The sequence below is a fragment of the Pongo pygmaeus genome, chromosome 2 (assembly GCF_028885625.2).
Source record: "Pongo pygmaeus isolate AG05252 chromosome 2, NHGRI_mPonPyg2-v2.0_pri, whole genome shotgun sequence".
In the NCBI taxonomy this organism is placed as follows: Eukaryota; Metazoa; Chordata; class Mammalia; order Primates; family Hominidae; genus Pongo; species Pongo pygmaeus.
Genome location: NC_085930.1, coordinates 180,221,628 through 180,245,400, shown reverse-complemented (window position 1 = coordinate 180,245,400; position 23,773 = coordinate 180,221,628). Strand labels below are relative to the sequence as shown.

General features: G+C 38.4%; 1 protein-coding gene across 4 annotated transcripts in view; it reads left to right on the top strand.

The window, feature by feature from the left end:
• TNIK (TRAF2 and NCK interacting kinase) overlaps window positions 1–23,773 on the top strand; it is a 400,067-nt gene that overhangs the window by 346,321 nt on the left and 29,973 nt on the right. For 2 of the 4 annotated variants that reach the window (XM_054479690.2, XM_054479687.2), the window contains 5 exons: window positions 4,214–4,377; window positions 6,943–7,040; window positions 7,894–7,917; window positions 13,445–13,629; window positions 21,153–21,282. In XM_054479690.2, coding sequence (XP_054335665.1) covers window positions 4,214–4,377; window positions 6,943–7,040; window positions 7,894–7,917; window positions 13,445–13,629; window positions 21,153–21,282 — 601 coding nt within the window. The remainder of the gene's footprint in view (window positions 1–4,213; window positions 4,378–6,942; window positions 7,041–7,893; window positions 7,918–13,444; window positions 13,630–21,152; window positions 21,283–23,773) is intronic. The other 2 variants (XM_054479691.2, XM_054479688.2) reach the window with 1 other exon arrangement.

Genomic DNA, 23,773 nt, shown 5'->3' with positions numbered 1-23,773 from the left:
TGTGTCTTTATAGCAGCATGATTTATAGTCCTTTGGGTATATACCCAGTAATGAGATGGCTGGGTCAAATGGTATTTCCAGTTCTAGATCCCTGAGGAATCGCCACACTGACTTCCACAATGGTTGAACTAGTTTACAGTCCCACCAACAGTGTAAAAGTGTTCCTATCTCTCCACATCCTCTCCAGCACCTGTTGTTTCCTGACTTTTTAATGATTGCCATTCTAACTGGTGTGAGATGGTATCTCATTGTGTTTTTGATTTGCATTTCTCTGATGGCCAATGATGATGAGCATTTTTTCATGTGTCTTTTGGCTGCATAAATGTCTTCTTTTGAGAAGTGTCTGTTCATATCCTTTGCCCACTTTTTGATGGGGTTGTTTGTTTTTTTCTTGTAAATTTGAGTTCATTGTAGATTCTGGATATTAGCCGTTTGTCAGATCAGTAGGTTGCAAAAATTTTCTCCCATTCTGTAGGTTGCCTGTTCACTCTGATGGTAGTTTCTTTTGCTGTGCAGAAGCTCTTGAGTTTCATTAGATCCCATTTGTCAATTTTGGCTTTTGTTGCCATTGCTTTTGGTGTTTTAGACATGAAGTCCTTGCCCATGCCTGTCCTGAATGGTAATGCCTAGGTTTTCTTCTAGGGTTTTTATGGTTTTAGGTCTAACGTTTAAGTCTTTAATCCATCTTGAATTAATTTTTGTATAAGGTGTAACCAAGGGATCCAGTTTCAGCTTTCTACATGTGGCTAGCCAGTTTTCCCAGCACCACGCTTAAACTGGGCAGAGCAAAGTTAAAGCATAAAATTACATTTTAATATAATATCTCACAGCATTAAAATCATAGCTGTATAGCTGTATGATAACTGTTAACAAAGTCTGTTTGGGGAACTGAAGATGTTAGAAACAGAGAGGAAGCTGACATCAGATGTTTCTCTTCTCAGCATCTGGAAGGTGACAGATTTGGGCTCTGAGTTTCAGGTCTCCCTAAATTATCCATGCCCAGCATTGTGTAAATCTAACAGAAAAATTTTTAAAAAGCCTATGAGTTAGAAATTTTAAAGGAAGAGCTTTATAGAAGCCTTGAGAATGCTTTTTTTTTTTTTTTTTAAACAAAATCATAAAATCCTCAGCAGCTGCCTCCCACCACAACTGCTTAGATGTCTCCTGTTTGGGTACAGCTTCCCTGATGGCCAAAATTGGCCTAGGTGGTCCTGCCTCATGCTTTCATATGGCTCTGTGCTCAACGCAGGCAAAGCATGTTGAAATGGGCTGAGTATATCCAGCTAAGCTCACAGAGGGCACAGGCTGTGTTTCGTTCATTATCATATCTCAAATGCTTGACCCAGTGCCTGGTATAGAATAACTGAGTGAATGAATACTGCTTTTTTGGTGGAATTAAATATATGAAGACAAATACAGTAATATATATATATATTTTTTTTTAATGGGAGTAGTAGCCTACCAACAAAGAAATTTGGTCTTGAATTAGCTTTTTTTTGAGACGGAGTCTTGCTCTGTCTCCCAGGCTAGAGTGTAGTGGCGCGATCTCTGCTCACTGCAAGCTCTGCCTCCTGGGTTCATGCCATTCTCCTGCCTCAGCCTCCCGAGTAGCTGGGACTACAGGCACCCACCACCACGCCCAGCTAATTTTTTTGTATTTTTAGGGTTTCACTGTGTTAGCCAGGGTGGTCTCGATCACCTGACCTCGTGATCTGCCTGCCTCGGCCTCCCAAAGTGATGGGATTACAGGCGTGAGCCACCGTGCCCAGCTGAATTAGCATTTTATAATAATTATCCAAAAACCGTCTTCCCGTCGGTAATAGCCTAAGTATATAAAGACTTCCTGCAAGAAGATAATAAAAAAAAATACAAAGACTCCACAAGCTACATGAACAAAGGATTTAATTAAGCAATTCACAGAAGAGAAATTACAAATGGCAAACAAATATGCATAAAAATTCTTCTACCTCAGTAGTCACTTTTTAAAACTGTACCTAAATAATGAGATACAATTTAGCATAAAACCTTGTATAGAGTGAAATGGACCATCACATTTACTTCAGTGAAAATCTGTCATACCTTTATACACTCATACACACATATGCACACACACATACACACACTCCAAACTTAGGCCTTTTCAGTCAAGAATTTTAACCTCAAGAAATAGAAATGTGATTGGCTATTTGTGTGCAGGGAGATTATTGTTTCACTGTTATGTGTCACAGCAATGTATTGGAAGCACCTTAATATTTAACAGCAGAGAAATGGTCAAGGTAACTCATCTACATAATAGACAATTAATGAAGCTATTACACAGCCTAAGAATATGCTCACAATGCAGTTAAGGGAAAAAAGCAAGATGCAAAACTGAATATACACTATGCTTCCATATATAAAAAAGAAAAAAAAACTGAATATGCAGTATGCTTCTATAGATACAAAAGAAAAAAACCCCAGCAACTCTCATTCTATTCTTTGTTTCTACGAGTTTGATGTTTGTAGATTCCACGCATAAGTGAGATCATATACAATAGTAAAATATAGTTGAGTATCTCCTGGTGCAGAGATTATGTGTGTTGCTTCCTTATTTTTTCCCTTTTAATATTTTTCAAGACTTTTTAAAATGAGCACAGAAAAAAATGTTTATAAGAAAGCTTTCTTTGAAGATTCACCATCCAGAGCTAGTACTTTCAATGTGATGAACAAGAGTTCATCCTGTCCACATCCAGTAGCTGGTCAGGAACTCTACAGAGGAAGGCATGACTGTCATCTTCTGTTGACCCCTTCCTCTCAAGGTCTTATAAGTGCTCTTTTTACTTCCTTGCACTGGGGACTGGACTATGCTTGTGTCCAATGGCAAGATCTTGTCCCCCCTAGCTTTACTGAGGTATGATTGACAAATAAAAAGTATATCTATTTACAATGTATAACATGATGTTTTGATATATGCATACACTGCGAAATGATTACTAAAATCAAGTTATCAATATATCCATCACCTCACAGTTATCATTTTTTTGTGATGACATTTAAGATCTACTATCTTTGCAATTTTCAAGTATACGTCATTATTATCTGTAGTCACCATGGTGTACAGTAGATTTCCAAAAGTTACTCATGCTGTCCAAGTGAAACTGTAACCTTTGACCAACATCTTCCCATTCTCTCTCCTTCCTAGATCCCCTGACAACTATCATTCTACTCTCTGTTTCTATGAGTTCGGTGTTTGTAGATTCCACATATAAGTGAGATCATGTAGTATTTTTCTTTTTGAGAGAGATACATATCACATTTTCTTTATCCATTCATTCTTCGGTGGACACTTAGGTTGATTCCATATTGTGGCTACTGTGAATAGTGCTGCACTGAGCATGGGAGTACAGCTACCTCTTCAATGTACTGATTTCATTTCCTTTGGATGTATACCCAGAAGTGGAATCTCTGGATCCTATGATAATTCTATTTTTAGTCTTTTGCGGAACTTTCATACTGTTTTCCATACTGGCTGTACTATTTTACATTCTCACCAACAGGGTACAAAGGTTCCCTCTTCTCTGCATCCTCACCAACACTCATTATCTTTTGTCTTTCGAAAACAGCCATTCTAATAGGTATGAGGTGATATCTCATAGTGGTTTGGTGGGGTTTTTAAATTTTTTTATGTTTTTATTTTTTGAGACACGGTCTCACTCTGTTGCCCAGGCTGGAGTACAGTGGTGTGATCATGGCTCACTGAAGCCTTGACCTCCTGGGGTCAAGTGACCCTCCCACCTCAGCCTCTCATGTAAGTGGGAGGACAGGCACATGCCACTATGCCCAGCTAATTTTTTGTAGAGATGGGATCTCACTATGTTGCCCAAGCTGGTCTTGAACTCCTGGCCTCAAGTGATCATCCCACCTCAGCCTCCCAAAGTGCTGGGGTTATAGGTGAGAGCCACTGTGCCTGGCTCATTGTGGTTTTAATTTGCATTTCCCTGATGATCAGTGATGTTGAGCATTTTTTTCATATTCCTATTGGCTATTTGCATGTCTCCTTTTAAGAAATGTCTATTCAGATCCTTTCCCCATTTTTAATTGGGTTATTTGTTTTCTTGCTATTGAGCTATTTGAGTTCCTTATGTATTTTGGGTATTAAACCTTATCAGATATGTGATCTGCAAAACTGGCAAGGTCTGGAGAGTGTAACCAGTGTGCTCTGTCACTCACACAGCAACCCTGATCTCCGGAGAACTGAGCCCATCTTGGAGAGCCCCTTGCAGAGGACCAGCAGTGGCAGTTCCTCCAGCTCCAGCACCCCTAGCTCCCAGCCCAGCTCCCAAGGAGGCTCCCAGCCTGGATCACAAGCAGGATCCAGTGAACGCACCAGAGTTCGAGGTAAAACTTTCTCTTACCTTTACCTGGCAACACTGCCTGGGAGGAAAGCTGTGGACAGGGAAAAAGGTTAGTTACTTCCTGACTCTAGTCCAGGCATGGCCACCACTGTGTGATCCTGAAGAGCCTGTCAACTGCTCTCAACCCCAGTCTCCTCGGGAGTGGGCCACTGTCCCTAATTGTGTGTGTGCCATCAGTATGGACAAAATCCTTTCTAATCTCAGCTACCAGTGTTTTCCAGGGAGATAACCAAATATCAGTCTTATTTGAAAATACAGTCACTTACCAGTTACCTGAATTTCTGTTTCTGTTTGATTGCCGGTTTTCAGAGTTTCATGTACCCGCAAATGTCCTGTACGCATTGCACCAGTTGTCCTGTTTAGTATTCTGAACATAGTTCATATACACAGTTCAGAATACCATGTATTTCTCAAAATGAAATTCAATAAAGACTAATGTAGAATACACTTGAAGGAAGGAATAAAATCTTTGACTTAAAAAGCATATTTAGGCTGGGGGCGGTGGCTCACGCCTGTAATCCCAGCACTTAGGGAGGCCAAGGCAGGCAGATCACCTAAGGTCAGGAGTTCCAAGACCAGCCTGACTAACATGGAGAAACTCCATCTCTACTAAAAATACAAAAAATTAGCCGGGCGTGGTGGTGCATGCCTGTAATCCCAGCTACTCGGGAGGCTAAGGCACGAGAATCGCTTGAACCCAGGAGGTGGAGGTTGCGGTGAGTCAAGATCACGCCATTGCACTCCAGCCTTGGCATCAAGAATGAAACTCCGTCAAAAAAAAAAAAAAAAAAAAAATTTTTTTTTTTTACTCCTCTGGTTATTCCTATTAGTTAAAAATTAGCCTCTCTAAATATTTAATTCAAATTATTCATCACTGTTTAGTTTCCAGTAATGGGGAAGCCTATGAAAAACATTATTATTGTCCAGGTGACGATACATAATAATACAGTTTCTAGCTAGTTAAAATTCACTCTTTCTGAATCAACTTCTTCAGAAGATAATTTTGCTTCTAAGTGATGAAGACCAGTACTTTAATTGCAATTTGACAAATGTTAACATACTTATAAGTTTCTCTGTGTAATGAAAGCCTGATGAGAACCTTCAGTTCTTTTTTCTTTCTTAGACTCTTTATTACATACCACCTCCTAATACCCTTAGTTTATCTCCTAATACCCTTTCAGGGTTTTAAATAAATCACTGTATTTCCATTTTAAAAAGCTTGATATTTAACATGTGATTGATGTTCATGTCTCTGAATTGGGATATGGACTGGCCAACAGCTGCCTCTATATGCATCCCTCTTCTGATCAGTGGCACATCTCAGAGGTATCTACTGTATGTCTTTGTTGCCTTGATCGAAATACAAATTTCCTTAATTTAGAAAACTACCAGATGTAGTGGCTTATGCCTGTAGTCCTAGGTACCCGGAAGGCCGAGGTAGAAGAATTGCTTAAGCTCAGGAGTTCAAGGCTGCAGTGAGCTATGATGGCCCCACTGCACTCCAGCCTAGGTGACAGAGCCCCGTCTCTAAAAAACATAAAGGAAAGAAAGAAAACAGCCATTCTGTTACCTTTTTTCTATTTATAGGCAACTTCATATTCTTAGAGCAAATATTTAAATAAACCAAACTTAAACGCATACCATTTTAATTCTCTGATCTGGTTCAGGCTTACTTTTTATTTCCTTCAGCCCCTTGTTCTTCTGGATTAAAAGGGCTGTTATATCCCTGGTATGTCCCTGTCCAAGAAAGACTACTTTTTAAAAAATAAAAACCACCTCTCCTACGCTAAATTGCATCTTCTCTATCTGTAAGCTCATAGACCGCAAAGATGCTATTCACTCTGCAGCTGTCAAGGTCCCCTTGACCTTGCTCTGTACCTCCAGCCTAGGGCCCTTCTCCTGTAACAACCCCCTTCTTGCCCTCACTTCATTCTTTTATTTTTAAAGGGCTGAGACCACTCCCATCTTCAATTAAAAACCATTCCACCAAATAAAGTAAGTTTTTTTTTCCCTCACAAAATTTCAACAAAATAACCTATCCTGATTGGACAAATGATAAAAGAAGAAAACAAGCATAGAAACTTAGAGGCTCATTTAGCATAGTGACTGAGAATAGGACTTTCAGAAATCAGAACTCCAGCTCTGTCTATAATTTCAGTGTGACCTCAGGACAGTTGTGTCATCTTTGTAAATCTGTGTTCTGTAAAATAGGAAAATATTGCCATATCATTGGGTTGGAGTGAGGATTAAATGAGATAATTGACATGGAAAGCATTTAGCACTATGCCTGACACATAAGAAGTGCTCTAGTGGTGATGGTACTTGCTACTTTTTTTTTTTGTTACTAGTGATTTCCAGGTCACAAGCCTAAATGTGTTTGCCTGAACATTATATTTTTCATGGATGTGCTTGAGGGATTTGCCCAAGTGAATGACGTGTCCACTGAGTAATCTCAATGTTATGACACATCACAGATGATTCATTCAGAACTTGAGCCAGCACTTTTTGACGGCCACCTCTTTCTTGGTCCTCTGTTTTTTTCCTCTAGCCAACAGTAAGTCAGAAGGATCACCTGTGCTCCCCCATGAGCCTGCCAAGGTGAAACCAGAAGAATCCAGGGACATTACCCGGCCCAGTCGACCAGCTGTGAGTGCTTTTCTCTCCAAGAGTTTTGAACTCTTAATTTACCAGAGAACCCACAGGATTAAGTAGTTGGGGATACACTCATGATACAAACAAAAATTGTTGAGATTAGTAAGAATGGATGCTAGAAACATCCAGAAGAAAGTCATACCTGATTAGGAAACAACCGAAGAGATCTTGGATTGACTCCTCTGCCTTTGGCTATTTGCTGATCATTAGCAGTCATTTAACTATAAAACAGGAAGAGAAACAACTCCTATCATTCCATAATTTCTACTCAGCAACTTTGGCAAAAAGATGTTGAAAGAAGCAGTTAAAGAGACTTGGGTACTTTCTATGAATTTCTCTAATCTCTTCTTTCCCCATATGATTTTCCACATGAGTTAATATTACAGTTTTTCTGCTATTTTTCATGCCTCCAGGACTATATTTTCTGGACCAAACTTATTAAGCAGGGTCTAACAGGTGTCCTAACAACTTAATATCCAGCTTCACTGCTGTAACATGATAGACCCCCAAGTAGCCTTAAAGAGGAGTATGGAGGCTGAAATTTGAAAGTTGAAAGTTAATTTGGGATGAATTGTTATCCACTTTTTCTATTTAAATCTTCTGAGAATCTTTTCTGTGAAATGAACGTGAAGCTTTTTGGTTTACTCTTTTTTAACATCTTAAAGTAACGACGTATACTGAGAGTAATAATGAAGGGATTTGCGTCATTCTGGATTGACACTCTCTTCGCCCTTTTGTATTTATCAGTTGCGTACTAACAGTTCCAATTTTGTGTCTAATCTGCTGCCTTTCTGCTGACTTTTCCTCCTTCTGTGGATTCTTCTGGATTGGGTTCCTCTCATTTCAGAGCTATAAAAAAGCTATAGATGAGGTTAGTATTACCTTTTCTTGGTCATGCTTTCACAAAATGTAAATATTAAACTTATTTCCTAATGTTGACATTCAGAAAGGTGGCCAATGGGAGCAATCTGCTGGGAGATTTGTAGCAATCTTCTGGGAGGAGTGCCCCTTCAAATGGAAGCCAACTTTAAGACCCTCAAACCTACCCATATAGCTTCAGAGACCTTCCTTCTAAGCTAAAATGTCACTTTTCCAGTGTTCCAGTCTGGCTAATGACAAGTATTCATGCTTTATTAATGGCAGTTTCTCCTTCCAGTATCTTCCAATAGCAAACCTGTACTTACCAGCCTTGCTAGGGAATGGCTCTCAGCAGTTTTACTAACAAGAAAAGAGATATCATTCTAGGGCACTCCAAATTTAGAGTGTGTGATTTGTGAACAACGAGTTAGTAGGTATTGTTAGATTAATTTTGTGGGACATTAACAACAGCATCAGCAGCAACATCAGCTTTAGTTAATGAATCCTGGAAAGTTAAGTGACTTTATTTCCTTATCTGTGGAGACGTTTTCCATTAGAAAAATATATGGCTTTGTCAATTGTAGATAGCTTGCTAAGAAGGATGACTGCCTTACTGCTATTTGTCAGACCTGCATGAATACAGCAGAGTAGAATTTGTTTTTTTTTAAGATCCAGGCCTTGAGTCCTAAATGCATGGAGTCTAAAGACTACCATCATGGCTTTAAAGCTGTAGCTCTGCTGAGCACTACTTTTGTGAAATTATATGGACAAAGCACTAGCTTTGAGGTCAGCAAGCTGCATTCAAATCTTGGCTCCCCCAATAAGTACTGGCTGAGACTAGTCTCATAACCTCTCTAGGCCAGAGTTTCCTCATCCGTAAAATGAGAATAAAAACACCTCCCCATCCCACTTACAAGATTGTTTAGGATCATTTAAGGTAATGCATGTGAAAGCATTTTACGTGTAACATGCCGCAGAAAGCCAAGGGTTTGATTAAGGTTTGGGCCAGAGGCATGGAGCTATTTTGGCAGGTAGGAGAAGCATGTTTCCCTGCATCTGGTCTTCACCGAAGAGCCTCACTTTTTCAGACTTATGGCCACCTCACCATCCAGAGTGACTGAGACAGTTATGATCATAGTTGAAGGATTGTTGCTTATAAAAGAATGAGACTCTGCATGTTTGCAGTGTGTGGATGGCATTTATAGAAAGGGAAGAGTAGAGTGTGTTTTTAATTGCTCTGTGCCATGGCCTTGCTTGCCCCTCTCTCTCATAATAGTGAGAAGGACAGGGATTATCACAACTTTTGTCAGTTTTCTCCCAGAACAGGTAAAGAAAGACAGTGAAGTTCTGGTGCTACAGTTGCCAATAAAATGGCTGTGCACGTGCACAACTCAAGAGGAATTACGAGTTCAGAAATTGGCTTGGAGGGGCTGTCATTAAGGAAAAGGCTCTCACAGATTTCATCTGATTAACCCAGAATATTTCAGACTTTGAAAAATTGCTCTCCTTTTTTTTTTTTTTTTTTTTTGGTGTACTGCACCACACTGGACAGAGATGAGAGGGGGCAATGGAGATATAAGTAATTATAAATAATTGAGGGGGTGTGAGCTGCATACTAAAATCTCTGGAGCCATGTATGGTTGGAAAAGCCCTCAGGTGACTATCCTGAGCTCTTGAGTATCACTGATCCAAACCACTAAAATAAAGCGTTCTACCTAACACAGTGGCTCTCAACCAGGACTGATTCCTCCACTCCTCTTCCCTTAGGAGACATTTGGCAAAATCCGGAGACAGTTTTGGTTGTCACCACTTCAGAGTGGGAGGCAGTGGTACTGGCATCTTGTGGATACAGCAGAGGGGTGCTGCTGCCAAACATCCTATGGTGCACAGAGAACTCCCTACAATAAAGAATTATCTGGCCCAAAATGTCAACAGTGCCATAATTGAGAAACTTTCAACTACACCTTTCTCCCTTCTCCATTCATAGGTTTTGGTAGGGCTTCCCTCTCAATGACTGTTTTTGCAATTTAGATAATTGGGATTGAAATGAAAAACCTGAAAATCACTTTTGAAATACTGTTGCTTGTTATTGCTAATGATTTAACTTTTTATAAAAATTAATTTGGGGGAGTGTGCATTAATTTGACATTGCTTTCTAATGGAATATGAGATTTTGCAGCATAGTCTATTTAATGTAGTCTTTGAAAATAAATGGTTTTTTTTTGTTGGCACAATTAAATATGTGACACAAAGATTATATACATAAGAAAACACTGTTTTTACCACTTTTTTTTATTAGTATGTGGGAATCAAAAATTTCAGAGCACATCAATTTAGATTGGATGGAAGTTGAGCAATAACTAGGGGTTCAACCCCCTTTTCCCTCAGATGAGGATATTGAAACTAAGTGGCTTGCCCAATGTTGTATCTTTGGAGTTCCTAAAAATAAAATAGTTTAATACAAAGAGAAAAAAAGCTAAAAATTTTTAAACAAAATAATAGTTCAAAAATTGAACTAATATTTGAATAAACTATATTGTTTCTAAAAAGGGACCTAAAAGAGCGCCTTTTTAGTCAAGATGTGCATAATAGTTAAATTAAACAATCTTTGTTGAATGAAAAATTATATCTAGTTAATTCTAAAAACTGTGAAAGAAGCCTCGTGGCTATCTTCACATTTACTCTGTAGTCAAAAAAATCTTACCATTTTGCCATATTTCTTTTTTAGCTATATATTCTCAAATATTTTTCATGCTAAATAGCACTTTTATTTTGTTTTTTAAATACTTTTGAGACAGCCAAGTAATAAATTACCATGAAGGCTCATTATATGGAGAAAATTTGTATTGTCAGAGAATATATGAAAATAGAATTGAATCCAATGGTGTTAATATTAGATTGTGTTTATTTCCTATAACTTTGCTATTATAAATTTTTCAATACTGGATGGATACGAAACAAAACTTCAGCTAAACACATAGGTTCTTAGCAATGGAAGATTAATTTTCTTTGGCTACAGGTATTACTTTTGAATTACTCATTATTTTTACCTTTTCACAGGGATTCTCGTATATGTCTCGCCTCCAAACTGTTAACAATTAAACTTAAAGGAAATTTTCAATTATTTCTAATGTTTCAGGGCAGAGAGCTTTTTAATAACACAGAAGCAAAAAATTCTAATTAAAAGCAAAATTATTAAGCAGTTCAGAACTTTAAAGTGTTTCTAAATACAATGTTTAGAAAAATGTAGGTCATTTTAACAAGTGAAAGTTTTTTTAAATCAGTAGCCTGTGGACTAAATATTTCTAAAATAATTTTGATTGTTTAGAATTTTTGTCTCATTTTGAAATGTCAGAGATAAGGAAAATAAACCTCTGGAGAAAATGTATCATTAATTAAAATAAACCATAGCCAATAGTATTATATTTTACTCAGAATTATTAACAATAGAAATAAACTCTTTTAAACCATATTCTCTCTTTAAATTATATAAAATGTAATTCTTAATAACAAGTAACATTTTAAATGCTAGCTATATTCTTTGATGAGACTTAACACAGTCCTAATATATAGATGTCAGAATACAAAATAAATTTATCTAATTTTTCATTATTTCACTGGTTTGGAGGATGATAATATCCTTTTCTTTCATAGCCTTAACAAGACTTTATTTTCCCATAGAACTCAAGAATAGCATACCCTTCACTTTCTTCTTCATTTGATAGAGATAAGCATTGACAATTGCCAGGAGGAAATAAGAAGTAAAAGTTGAAATTCAGATATTAGCTTTTCCTATTTTGGCTAATTGCCAAAGAAACCAGAAATTTGCATAACATTATACCTATGTTATGGTTTTCCTCTTCTTTTTATAATATACATTACATTTAAACAGAGTTGGCCTTCTAAATACAATTCTATTTTCACTTTCACAGATGGAGCAAATACATTCACCGAGATTGAGGCATGTGCAAATGTGCATGTGTGCAAAAGCCCTAGCCAAGTGTGCTTTTGTATGTAATGCAAAGGTTGAATTTTTAGCAGCTTCCATTTTTTTAAGGGTTTCAAATCAGGTGTCATCAAGACAAATTTAAAAGTCATTTTGCTTTCCCTTTGATTTCTATGAAATTAGAAAGAAATGACCCTTTAGTTAACACTACGAATTGCCTAAATTTCTAGACCACGTAAAACACCTGAAGTGTTTCCTTTCCTAGTGTGAACCAAAATAGTAATGCCTGACATACAGGTGGCAGTAGAGAAACAATGTTTTGTTGTATTCTTAAAATAAAATTATAATTTAACTATACACATTTATCACAGCTTTTCTTTTAACCGATTAGGATAGATTATCCAATGTCATCACCCAGGTTGCTCTAATCCTACATCAGGTGAATTGGACGTGTACATTTTTGGATTGAAATAAAGAGAGAATATGGCCATAGAAAACTGTGGGATTTAGTATTTTTCAATAAGTTTCTTTCTCCCTAACCCCTGTCTCTCACTGAATGCTCTGATTCCCACATGGGTCACTAATATAGGGAGAAATGGTAAGACTGATGTCAAATTGCTTTTTCCTCATTTGCATGCTGTGTGCCATGGGCAGTTTAACCCATGCAAATTAGAGCGGCCATGCTTTTGCAGAACTGCTTCCCTCTGCATTGCTCTGAAAGCATGTAAAATAAAAGGTAGTCGGATATTCAGCACACTGCCTGCAGTATGCCTGGTGATTAAATACCACATCATCACATCCATAAGGCTAAAGGTTTCATCATACTCATGGAAAACTCAAAATTATCTCTTCCTTTTGGTATTTGCACATTCATTTTAGTGTTCTTCACCAGGATTTCTGCCAGATGACTGGAATTTAAAACAAAAGAAAATGAAACACCTATCATTTTGGAAGAGAACTCTTTTTGTTGTTGCTGTTCCTCTTGATTAATTCAGTTCTGTGGCTGTAAACTTCAGTGGCGCTAGACTTTAGGATGGGCCATGATTTGATGTGGTACCGCTATTCTCCAGGGAATGATGACACACCAAATGAGTCATTGTAGTAGCTGGAACCTTGGGAATTGCTCTGTTCTATGACTGATGCTAAATTTTGGTACAGTAGCAATCATAAGAGGGGAAAAGCCATCACTGTGGCTTGGGCAGGAGTCCCACAATACTGGGGTACAATTTCTAATCCCATGTATTTTCCCATTAACTCTGGGGGTGACCAGCTTCACCTTTCCAAAATAAAATGAGAACCTAATGTTTGTATATATGTGTATACACACAACGTACATACACATATATATTCAGAACTGAACAGTCTCAGTCTAGCTATTGGTTTTGAACAAAGTTTAAATTGATTTCATCTTTCTTTCCTAGCTTCTACACGCTACAAACATCATTTTCTTAGTTCCATGCAGTAACTATGTTTGTCACAGTTCTATATAGTGCTTTTTTTTTTCTTGTTGCTTAAGCTGGAGCACTGACTTGCTGAGAGATGTAGCTTTGGTCGTATCTACCATTCATATGCTGAACAAATTTTTCTTTCATAGGATCTGACAGCATTAGCCAAAGAACTAAGAGAACTCCGGATTGAAGAAACAAACCGCCCAATGAAGAAGGTGACTGATTACTCCTCCTCCAGTGAGGAGTCAGAAAGTAGCGAGGAAGAGGAGGAAGATGGAGAGAGCGAGACCCATGATGGGACAGTGGCTGTCAGCGACATACCCAGACTGATGTAAGAGAACTACTTTTAAAATGTAGACCAGGAGGGGACTAGGTTTCCAAAATAAAAGGACAAAAAAATATGAGTTAAATGTAAGATTGTATATGGGTCTGTGGCAAGATAAATTGACTTTCGGGACTTGGGTTTTTCGTGGAGCATAGTTCTATAATTATCTCTATCTATGGACACAATCACTTAGAATATGTAGCATTTTTGGACTGCATACACTTTACCTATCCATTGCCAATGGATTGACTGTCCTTTTGATGACTCTTTCTTGGTTCTTTTCATATCAAGGGCAAACAATATCAACAACCAGACCATTGATACGTGCCTTCCCCTCTAAAACTGAAAGACTGAAATCATGGGCAATGACATTTAGGGATTAAAATTAACAACATAAAACATGTATTTCATTACCACCACTGCCACCAACAAGCAAGGAGAAATGCACAAGCCAGCATGCATTACCATCCCAGCCAGAGAATCAGGACTCAGATAATCATGCAGAGAAAGTTCCAAAATATACCCCATTGTGATTTTCTACTTTATTCCCTTCATGGCTTATTTTTCTGTGGTCTGTGTCTTTGCCACATACTTTCTGTCAGTCTCTTTGCAGTTCTCTTTTTATGTATTTACATGTATATTTATACCTACCTATATTTTCTTTAGTAATTGTAGCCTTTACTTTTTCTTTCTCTTTTTTTTTTCAAGGTGAGGAGGAAGCTCATTTTTTTTTCTTATTGGAGTGGATCCCGTGAAAGAACGTGCCCTTATCCCCTGTTGCTTCCCCAATTCCTCCACCTAGTAAGCACAAGATGTTTGTGCCCTGGTCTGCTACAACTTTGATAGAATGAGATGCTAATTTTTCCATCTTCACACTTCAATCACCTCTATTTCTTTGGCTCAGCTACTAGCATTGATTATCAGATCACACTCACTCTATATAAAAAAGAAGCCGTTTCAGGCCACAAATTATTGTCCAATTCAGCAGGGATTGGAGAGGCAGGGCTGGCCAGTCTAAAGGGAATGTCATCCACTGATTAACATCATTACATACAAGCAATTCTAAGAGGCAAATCTAATTATCGTAGCTGAAAAATCCATACTGGTTATTTTGCTGTTGATGACCCAGTTGTTGACAGCTGTAAATATGCTAAAATATGACATTTTGAAACAAATTGCATTAAATTGCCTTTTTAAACGTAAATAAAATTGTTCTAGAGGCAAAATCACTAATCCAGAACATTTCTGCAAAACATGCTGGCCCTTTTAGTTTTTGTCTTGACTCAGAATTGCTTAATTCTTCTGACAAATGTTTTGAACTCCTTTTAAGCACTGAGCATGCAAGTATCAGGATGAGAGAAGATTATGAAATTAAAAGGTTGCTAAAACTCTCACTATGTGTCAGCCTTACTGAAGGCTTTGAGAGATCTGATAAGTTTGTACTTGGATTTTGTCTTCCAAAAGTTTATATGCTAGTTGGAGAATGACAAAATTACACGTGGAAAACTGCAGGCTAATACAAATATTTGGAGGAACAACCAAAGATGTTAATTAGCATTTGGGTTATAGGTTCCCTATCATATTTTGCAAGGCTATTAATGGTGTTCACCCTCCTACCTTTAAAGGCAAATCTAGGACTTACTCCCCACTGCAGAAACACCCACCTTTCTAAAATTTCCCGAATAGACCATGCTTCACTTCTGTCTGGCATTTCCTGTTCCTTTAGAAATCACCTACTCACAGCCCCCGCCTGCACAGGTAGAGCCTGTCCCCTCTTCTGTGCTACTGCCATATGTTGTGTGTATTCCTGCATCTTCATGTACTGCCTTGAATCAGGATTGTTTATTAGGTCTTTGTCTCCTTTTCTGGACTATGATATCTTTCAGGGTAAGGGTTATGCCTTACTCATCTCTCTTGCTCTTAACACGTTCCATGGTGTCTGGAATACAGTGGGTCTTCGGTGACTGTAATTTACATTTAATTGCACTCATTTGAAATTGCAAGTTCTGACTTTGAAGAAGAGTTTATAGCCAATTCTATGCAAAGAACTGTCAGCAAGATTTAAAAAAAAACACAACAACAACAACAAAACTATGGGGTAATATTAGAGTCCCAAGCAGGGGGAAGAGTTGAAGTAAAGACACAGAAAGTTGACTTTGGTTGGAATGTATGGTGTATGGGGTGGAGAGGAGTCTGGACTAGTGAAATCAGACCAAGAAGTGTGCTCTTTATATGTAGCCATTGGAAACCATTGAACGTATCTTGAGTTCAGTGTTATATTTGAGGGAGATTATTTCAGCAAGACAATTTGAAAAGGGAACAGACTAGAGACTGGTAAAGCAATTCAGAGGCTCTATTACTATAATCTGCATAAGAAATAATGAACTGAGGCTATCATGGAATGCTGATGGTGGAGGCAAGACTTGACATGGTTCTTAAGGGATTGGTAAATTTTAGATAGATAGAAATGATCATTAAAGAACATTTAAAATATGTGATTATATATGTGAGAAAATAAGGGTACGAAGGGTACAAATGTATGTGTATGTTTACTTCAATTTGTAAATATATGTATTTTTATATTGCATATAAAATATATATAGTCTGTTCTACAACGTGATGGTTGCATGCCTGAGAAATTTCATACTACTAAAAGTTCATTATAAAACAATAGTTTATTTAGGAATTGAGTATTTGGGGGCCAGAGTGCCTCTTATATACATTCTTATTACCTTTATTTTCTTTTGTTAAGGTAAACCTCTATATTTTGTGCTATATATTTTTAAAGCAGAAAACAAAAATATATTGTAGCACAGTTCCCACCATGAAGTAAACACAGAAGAGCTTCTCAGAAATGGAGCACCAGCCATTTTGACAAACGGCTGTGGTTTCTGATATTTAAAACAATAGCTTTTTTCTATGCACTGTGCTGGTTTTGCATTTATTTTATAAGATATAACTTATGAGAGTGCACTTAACTAAGTTTGTATTCCCCAACTAACCAATTGCAGTATTTCCCAATTCCTCATGCATAGAAAAATAACGAGTGGAGGGAAATACACCAAAATTATAAAAGTGATTCCCTCTGGGTAATATAATTATGGGAGATTTTTATTTTATGTATATCCCCAATTATATGATGGGCATGTACTACTTTATAATCAGGAAAAAAAAAGCTTTATAGAATAAAAAGAATGGAAGGAAAGGCATTTAATTTGATTTGCATCACATCAAGCAAGCCAAAGAGGCAACCTTAGGTATTAGTGTCTTCCCTCAAATACCAGCACATGCTCCAGAAGGGAAGATTTCTCCACTGTAAAATGACTCTTTTATTTCTCCTTTTTTCTATGCTGTACCCTTTGGAAGGAAGCCACTATGCACAGCCCACACTTGAGGAGTGGGGAATCATGCGTCCCTCCTGTAGGGTAGAATAGATACATAATTTATGTAGAATTCTTCTGCACAGATTTGTCTCCTCTATTTATTTATTAATTTATTCCATCATTTATATCAGTATAGATTCATGGATATAATAGTTCTTTATTTTGTTGCTCAAATTTTCCAGTTTTGACCATTGGGAGCTCTTTCAGTTAGCTCCTGTGCCTCTTTGATTGACATGCCTCCTCCTCCCCTTGCTTGTTTGTAAATCCCCATTCCAACAGTCAGAAACCTGGCTTCTGCCATCAACTACTGTATTAGTCCATTTTCATACTGCTATGAAGAAATACCTGAGAGTGTATAAAGTTATAAAGAAAAAGAGGCTTAATGGACTCACAGTTCCACATGGCTAGGGAGGCCTCACAATCATGGTGGAAGGTGAATGAGGAGCAAAGGCACGTCTTACATGGTGGCAGGCAAGAGAGCATATGCAGGGGAACTGCCCTTTATAAAACCATCAGATGTCCTGAGATTTATTGACTATCACAAGAACAGCATAGGAAAAACCCACCTCCATGATTCAATTACCTCCCACCGGGTCACTCCCATGTCATGGGATTATGGAAGTTACAATTCAATATGAGATTTGGGTAGGGACACAGCCACACAATATCAACCACCCATTTACTTAACTGTGCACATCAAGTATTTTTGTATAGTAGTATCAAATCTGTTAACCTGTAACCTCATGGGAAACAGCTTTGTCAACTAGAATGTACACTGTTTATGCACAGTTCCTCTTGCCTTTAGTATTACAGACTCCACTCATTTCCAAGGTTACTTAGATCAATGCCTTTTTGCCACATTTCTCCTCACTGAAGTTGTTCATACATTTGTAATATGGTGAGATTCTCTTATCACAGTTTTTAACATTCTTTCCTGGGAGCTTCTGATCTCCTCAATGATTTTTTAAAATTTGTATACATTAAGTTTAACTCTTTTTCCTGTAAAGTTCTATGATATATCTTAATAGATTTTTTGTTATTCTATAATAACCACCCAATTATAAGAAAATTATTTTGGCACATCCTAGTGAACCCAACTTCATAAAATTGTAAAACTTAACATTGATTGCTCAAGATATTTTAATTCTTGAGCCAATTACTCATCAATTCACAGAAGAGCTATATTTTTACAATAAACCTGAATGAAATCTCTGTTAGACATTAAACAAAGCCCTTGACCCAAGATCTTCAGTGATTTAATAAACATTTATTATGTGCTACCTGCATTCCAAGCATCATGCTTGGCACTGAAAATACCAACATTAATGAGATCTGATCATTGCAGGACTGTGTATTGAATGCAGTGGTAAAGATGCACAAAGGGCAACATGGAGGCAGAGTGAAGAGCCACCTAAACCATTCCAGTGAGGCTGGGATGGGTTTGGAGGTACCTGAACTATAGCTTAAAGAATGAGTTAGCCAGAGGGAGGCAGAGAATAGAAAAGAATCTTCCAGGTAAAGAGGGCAGGCTAAAGTCACCAGGGATTTTCTAGCATAGTGTGCATAGGAAACTATTATAAGTTAAATGCTGGTAGAGTTAGAAGTTGGGGCAGGATTTTGTTAAAAAAAATTAGGTTAGCAAGACAGGCAAGAACCAGATAATGGAGAGCTTGTAAGCCACAGTAAGGAGCTTCAAGTTTATCCTGTGGTTGACGGGGAGCTACTGAAGATTGAAAGTAGAAGAGTGACTCGGACTTGGTCAGATTTGTGTTTTGGAGGGCTCACTTTCACAGCTGTGAGGAGTGGATATGAGGGGGAAAGGACTGAAGATGGGGTGGCCACCAAGAAAACTGTTATTCAGGTAACAGAGGAAGCAGGTCTGACTAGGACAGGAGAACTTGATTGTACAAGCATCATCCTGGGAGATGCCACCAGGCCAACTGAGCCCCTGACAATAGCAAAGAATCCCTGTCTGATAAAGAAGAAAAGTGGCTGCCCTCATGGAAGACTCTTGATAAGTACTTCATTGATTTATTGGCTTTATATCATTTTGTCCCAAACAAGTACTTAAGGCACAAAGGAAGAAAGAAGAGCGAGAAAAAAAAAATGAAAGATACACACAAGATAAACAAATGAGTGAAGAAATGATATTTTGAAAACTATGATTTACCAATCTATCAAAATGCCAGGAATTCCATTTTTTTTTCCATGTCTCTGGAACACTATTAAAAGCTCCTTTCTAGGAATGAAATGTTGAAAATGAAAATGCCTCTTTGGAATTTCTTCCCAAACACATCAGTTCTAGCCCATATTTAGATTCATTCAATCCACTGCTCCAGTTTAGTAATTGCAATGTAAGCTTCTTACTATACATTTTCTTGTCTGGACTCCCTCTGTCATCTTTTCACCTGTCTGTTTTGGACAAAAATCCTTGAAATATGTCTTTCTCTGCCCCAGAGACATCATAAATCTGGTGTATTTCTTGTTTCTTAGATGGAAGATTCCAGTAATTCTTTGGACTTTCATAAGATCCAAGAGGCCAGAGATATTTTTAAATATATAAGAAACAATGAAAATAAAAGAATAAAATGATAAAAGTTGCAATTAATATGCCTAGAGAGAAATAAGCCTTGAAAACTTTCCTATTTTTAGAAAACCCACTTTAAAAGAGAGGCAGATGCTAAAACAGGAGAACAACAAGTATCGCATTAACAACCAAAATCCTTCTTCCAGAAGCCATGTTGTACCAACCTCAACCTGTGGTGTGTGGTTCTCAATTCCCCTGAGCTCCTAAACCAGAGAAATTCTGTGTCATGCAAATGAGGCACTCCTGATAGAGTGAAGCTCACTATGAGCAGCCAGTCATCACTTTTTGAGCCCTGGCACTGTGCTCTGTGCTACAGGACACAGGAAACATCAGTCTGTGTTCTCAGGGAGTATGCTGAGATCCTGTTACCTTCTCTCATTATACTGTAAACATGATAGCAAGAAAAGAACTGAAAATCAATATACCACCATGCAGGATGATTACAGAGGCTGAATGTTGTTTAAGTTAAACCTCCTAGTTTATGGATGCCCCAATAAGCCAGAATGTTCTTAGTAGATATTTCTTCTTTATAGAAGCATAAAGCCCATGGATCTAATGATTTTTTTTTGCATTCCTAGTATGTGACAACTCTAGGCTGGGTGATAATAATGAACAAAGAGACAAGTACTCTGCCGTCACAAGCAATGAGAGGGAAGGAGAAAGGGAGAATTCAAAAGATAAGATAATTGCAAATTGTGATGAGAACTATTAAGGAAAAAGGGTGAAGAGAAAAGAAGAGGGGCTGTTGGGATAAGACATAGGTGATAAGAGCAGACTTCTCACAGAAAGCATCATGTAGGATGAATGAGAGGGAACCAACCAAGGCCAGAGTGGAAAGAACTTTCCAGGCAGAGGGAACAGCATGTGTAAAAGCAGGTCAGGTTGTCTGCTGCCCAAAGAAGGAGGCAGGGGTCAGGGGAGATCATGCAGAGCCTGGTGACTCCTGGTGCCAACTTCAGTGTTTTTTCCAGGTGAAGCCAAACGCTTGCTCAGTCTGGCTACTGGGCAGAGAATAGGTCAAGAGGGAATGCTGCAAAAGTGGGGCCAGTCCAGACATCAACACACATTAAAATTAATATGAGATTGGCAAGGCGCGGTGGCTCACGCCTGTAATCCCAGCACTTTGGGAGGCCAAGACAGGCAGATCACGAGGTCAGGGGATCGAGACCATCCTGGCTAACACGGTGAAACCCTGTCTCTACTAAAAATACAAAAAAAATTAGCTGGGCGTGGTGGTGGGCACCTGCAGTCCCAGCTACTCAGGAGGCTGAGGCAGAAGAATGGCGTGAACCCGGGAGGCGGAGCTTGCAGTGAGTTGAGATCGCACCACTGCACTCCAGCCTGGGCGACAGAGTGAGATTTCTTCTCCCAAAAAAAAAAAAAAAAAATTAATATGAGATGTACTTAAGACCACTGACATGTACACTTAAAATTGGTACAATGGTAAATGTTATGTTATTAATATGTATATTTTACTATAACAAAAATAACGAATATGGACAGGAAACAGATATTTCCTAAAGATACATTGCCATGAATGTTGTTCCTTCTCATCTCAGACCAACAGGAGCTCCAGGGAGCAATGAGCAGTACAATGTGGGAATGGTGGGGACGCATGGGCTGGAGACCTCTCACGCGGACACTTTCAGCGGCAGTATTTCAAGAGAAGGAACCTTGATGATTAGAGAGGTAAGTTGGTATAAAAACTGTGTAGAGGAAATGCCATTTCTTAAGTGGTTTTTACATTAAAGCTTTCACAGAGAATGCCTATGGCATGTATTTTAAGTATGGAGAATTCTTGGGGGAGGGAGGACCTGTGCTTCTAAATAGTTGAGTGATTTTAATTGTCTGCTGCCTTCTTTCCTGTATTCTTCTAAGCTTTGGCAGTGTGACTTAATTACATTAGTCCAAATTCTTCAGCAGGAGCTATGCAAATCGGAATATAGAATTTGGGCCTGAGGATATAAAATTGCAAACTCAGATGTTTCCTACAACAGGAAAACAGAAATGAATGGTCTCTCTGAATAGCATCACTGGACTTGTTATGTCTCTTCTCCCCCTGGTTTTATCTTTGTGGATTTCGTATAAAAAATGCTCAGTAGTTCCAAGAAATGATGATATCATCTTATCTTGTTAAATTAACATTAAAACAACCATTAAGTTATTTTATTGAAAGAACAAAGAAATATGCAGATCTACTTTAAAAATGTACCTTGGCACTTTGGTTGAATTTTTTTTAAAACTCTAGGAACATCATTTCATTTGGGGGGTGGCACATGTTCCCTTTCATCTGTCCTTCTGACATGCAGTAATGCCCCACGTTGTCCATGCTAACCAGAAAGACCCTGACAAATTAAAATCAGTCTTTTCTTCTTTTTCACTTCATCATCACCATGCAAGTTTGAGTGCAGATATTTACTTGGAAGGAAACAAATGGCTGAGAACATTGGGCAAATGTTACCTGACCTCTCCCTGCATCCATCTATATAATTTTATAAATAATAGCACACAACTTATAAGATGGTTGAGAATATTTAGTAAATTAAGCATTCAATAAATGTTAACTTTTATTTTATTTCACTCTCTCCTCAGAAATGAATTCTCCTTTTACTATTTATCACCATCCAGTCCTCCCTCTGAAACATAAACATCAGAGTTGGGAAACACTAATAGCAGACTTTGCTCTCCAAAAAGGCAAAGGGCATCTCACTTTTGTAAGAAAGAAAGGAACTGTAGTTTTGAGATGAATAAGGCCTTTGAAATAATAATTGGCAGTGGGGCTATAACTGGAAGACTAGTTCACAAAGCAACTTGCTAGAATTTCATTTTATGGCCTTGTTGAATCTTTCAAGTAGCCTTTAAAGAGTCCTTTCACATATGCCTCAAATGAAAAATGGACTTGGCTGCTGAAATTGACATTGTGTAGTGCTGGCATATAAATCTCTTAATGTGGTTAATGGATAATTTCAATGGAAGTGTAGAAGGTTTCTATCCCTATAACTTACCACTTAGGAAAACATGAGGGAGAATGTTCTGGAGTGAGTTGCTGTTTGACTCTAGATAAAAGGACTCCGATTTCTAATGTGGCTTAAAATTTGCTTGAGTCTTTATGACAGAGTCAATACCTCCAACTAGACATTTGGAGCCACATTTTCAGTTTCGTTGCCAGCCACATCCAAATGGCTCCATGTTATTTATAGCACTCCAGTATTCTATGACCACAACCTGTCACTTTGAAAATAGAATTTGCGGCCCGGCGCGGTGGCTCATGCCTGTAATCCCAGCACTTTGGGAGGCCAAGGCAGGCGGATCACGAGGTCAGGAGATCGAGACCATCCTGGCTAACACGGTGAAACCCCGTCTCTACTAAAAATACAAAAAATTAGCCGGGCGTGGTGGCGGGCACCTGTAGTCCCAGCTACTCAGGAGGCTGAGGCAGGAGAATGGCGTGAACCCGGGAGGCAGAGGTTGCAGTGAGTGGAGATCGCGCCACTGCACTCCAGCCTGGGCGACAGAACGAGACTCTGTCTAAAGAAAAAAAAAAAAAAGAAAGAAAATAGCATTGGCCAGTGTCTTATAGGAATTTGATCTATTAAGGAAACCAAAATCTTTTTGTCCTCTCAAGTGTGGGTTTTTTAAATAACAAACTGTATTAGTTGGGGTTCTCCAGAGAAAGAGAATATTTACATATGTAGAGAGAGAGAGACTGCTTTATTTTATTATTATTATTATTATTATTATTATTTTTTTTTTTTGGAGACGGAGTCTCGCTCTGTCACCCAGGCTAGAGTGCAGTGGTGCAATCTCGGCTCACTGCAACCTCCGCCTCCCGGGTTCAAGCGATTCCCCTGCCTCAGCCTCCCAAGTAGCTGAGACTACAGGTGCACGCCCAGCTAAATTTTTGTATTTTAGTAGAGATGGGGTTTCACCGTGTTACCCAGGCTGGTCTCAAACTTCTGAGCTCAGGCAGTCCGCCCATCTTGACCTCCCCAAACGCTAGGATTACAAGCGTGAGCTACCATGCTCGGCCGAGAGACTGCTTCATTATGAGGATGTAGCTCATATGATATGGAGGCTGAGAAGTCCCATGATCTGCCACATGCAAGCTGGAGACCCAGGGAAGCTGTTGGTGTAAATCCTAGTTGGAAGCTGGGTGAAGATGAGATGAAATGTCCCACTT